This window comes from Gossypium hirsutum, chromosome D09, assembly GCF_007990345.1.
Source record: "Gossypium hirsutum isolate 1008001.06 chromosome D09, Gossypium_hirsutum_v2.1, whole genome shotgun sequence".
NCBI classification, from domain to species: Eukaryota; Viridiplantae; Streptophyta; class Magnoliopsida; order Malvales; family Malvaceae; genus Gossypium; species Gossypium hirsutum.
The window spans coordinates 33,299,518-33,301,855 of record NC_053445.1 but is presented as its reverse complement, the minus strand read 5'-3'; the positions used below and the strand labels follow the sequence as shown (position 1 = coordinate 33,301,855).

The following is a 2,338-nucleotide window of genomic DNA, read 5'->3' as shown; positions in this document are numbered from 1 at the left end:
AAATCTTCATGAAAGTGTCTTTTCTGTTAGTTTTTACCCAAGTTAATCCTTTGAAATCCCTCCGATACCACTACACCAACAACACTTGTTGTTGTTAGCTCTATATAAATAAATCTCATCAATGCAGCCTCAATTCTTATAATAAAACTACTATAAAGCAATAAAGCCCCATATGAAGAAATCTGTCGACTCTGAATAACAGAAGTAGGTTTCTACTATATAGCATTAGCTGGTAAATATGCTGTGATCTGAAAAGACTTGCTTCCTTCCTAGATTTGCTCAATGCCCCCTCCTCTACTTCTACCTTTACCCCTACCCTCTTTTCTGTGGGTGCCAACTGCCAAATACAAATCCGCCTTCACACATTAATCCGTTTGGAGGTGAGCTTATTTATAGTATCATCATGCAGCAGCATTCATGTCATCACTATATATATATATATGTATATATGGGGATGACAAAAAGCATATGAACTAGATGTACTCCTTGTATTCTTTTTTTTTTCTTAGATCAAAGTCATGGCAGATTGGCATGGTAGTGGTCGCAGTAGGAATTCAATCAACGATGGAGATTTTGATGAAGAAGAAGTTTGGTCTTATGAAAAAGAAGATTCATCAAGTCCCACCTCGAGCAAACCTAGGGAACCCTCCTCGAGTTCTTCATCTGCATGGCGGCTTCCAAGCGCACCGAGAACGATCCGAAGAGGAAGCAACTCATCATCAGCAGCAAGGCATGAAACCGAGGTGACTCGGCAATCATCGGCTCCGTTGAACATCCCCGATTGGTCCAAGATATATGGGAAGCATGCAAACATGGAACCATCAAGAAACGAGTCATGGGTTAATACAGGTGATGATGATGGTGATGATGATGATGATGGTATGGTGTATGAGGATGGAGATATGGTCCCTCCACATGAATGGCTTGCTAGGAAGCTTGCAAGGACTCGAGTTTCTTCTTTCTCGGTTTGTGAAGGGATGGGAAGGACACTTAAAGGCAGAGATCTCAGCAAAGTGAGAAATGCAGTTTTGACAAGAACAGGTTTCCTAGAGCAGTAATGATGATCATCATGTAACCTTTTTCCTTTTATTAGCTTTCGGTCATAATACGTTGTGGGCATGTACTATTGAACTTGGGAACAGAAAAAAAAGTCGTAAATTGCAACTAGGAGCTGCATTTTTGTGAGATTTTTCTGGAAGAGGGAAAAATTAGATAGAATTTTCAACGTGACGGAAATGAAAACTAGTGCATAGTTGAGTGATCAATGGTGCAATTCATCCTTTTAGTACAAGATTTAGCGAAGGAGACTGGGAGTGGTTTACAAGTGAGTCTGAAGAGCCGTTAGAGGTCATTCCTTGAAGATTTGAGGAAGTCTTGTGATATTTGGGCAAAGCTTTGGTCAATGCTGCAAAACTCTGATTAGTAGTGAAATTAATGTGCTTTTGATTCAATTAGTTGAATTGTTAAATTGCAATAATTAAATGAAAAATTATAAAAAATATAAAACATTGCATTGATTTTTTTATCAATTCAGATCAATCTGTTTTATTATTATTATTTATCATGCCGAATCAATTTTGGATTCAACGGATTGATTCAGTCCGACCTAAGAAGTAATGAGATTTATATAGAAAAGGGGCTTGTTGTGGACTCCTCCGGACACATGTCTTATTATGGTAGAGTCATGGGGTACTCTATTTTGGTGTGGCTTGATAGAGTCAACGATAGGGTGATGAGAGTAGCTCTTCAGTGGACTTCAACATGATGGGCACACTTGGGTGATCCCCCATGCAGGCGAGCCCTTTTAACTGAGCAAGGTAGTTGGGTAAAAAGGATGCAAGGGTGAAGTAGTAATTTTAAAGGTGAGACAGGGTAAAGTGGAGCAAATATTTACCAAACTGTTCTGTTCTACCATATTCATGAAAGAAAATTTCCTATTCGAAATCATCACTACATTTTACATTTCATTATTCCTTTTCTTTTTTTAATTTTCGATAGTTTCTTTGTAGAGTTCTATTTTGATTTTGATCTCTCTATTATAATAAAATATAAAATATAATCTTTTTATTTTATTTTATTTTATTTAAAATTTGATATAACTTGATATGTAAAATTTTATTAGCCAGTCTAAATGCTAACTATTTGGATTAATGATTTGGACAAATTAATAACATTATAATAATATGGGACTAAATTGTGATAAGTTAAAATATGAAGAATAAATGTTAAATTTGAGTATAATAAAAAAGACCAAAATTAGGATGATGATTAGAAAAATTGATATCTGAAAAATGAAACTAAACCCAACATCTCTTATATAAAAGTGTCCACTCCAAAT

The 2,338-nt window shown here is 35.8% G+C and overlaps 1 protein-coding gene across 1 annotated transcript; it reads left to right on the top strand.

Moving 5' to 3' along the window:
- Positions 1-239: 239 nt before the first annotated feature.
- Positions 240-1,485, top strand: LOC107891816 (uncharacterized). The gene is made up of 2 exons (XM_041100361.1): positions 240-380; positions 510-1,485. Exon 2 carries the CDS (start codon positions 519-521, stop codon positions 1,056-1,058), a length of 540 nt encoding a protein of 179 aa, XP_040956295.1. The 5' UTR covers positions 240-380; positions 510-518; the 3' UTR covers positions 1,059-1,485.
- Positions 1,486-2,338: the final 853 nt, after the last annotated feature.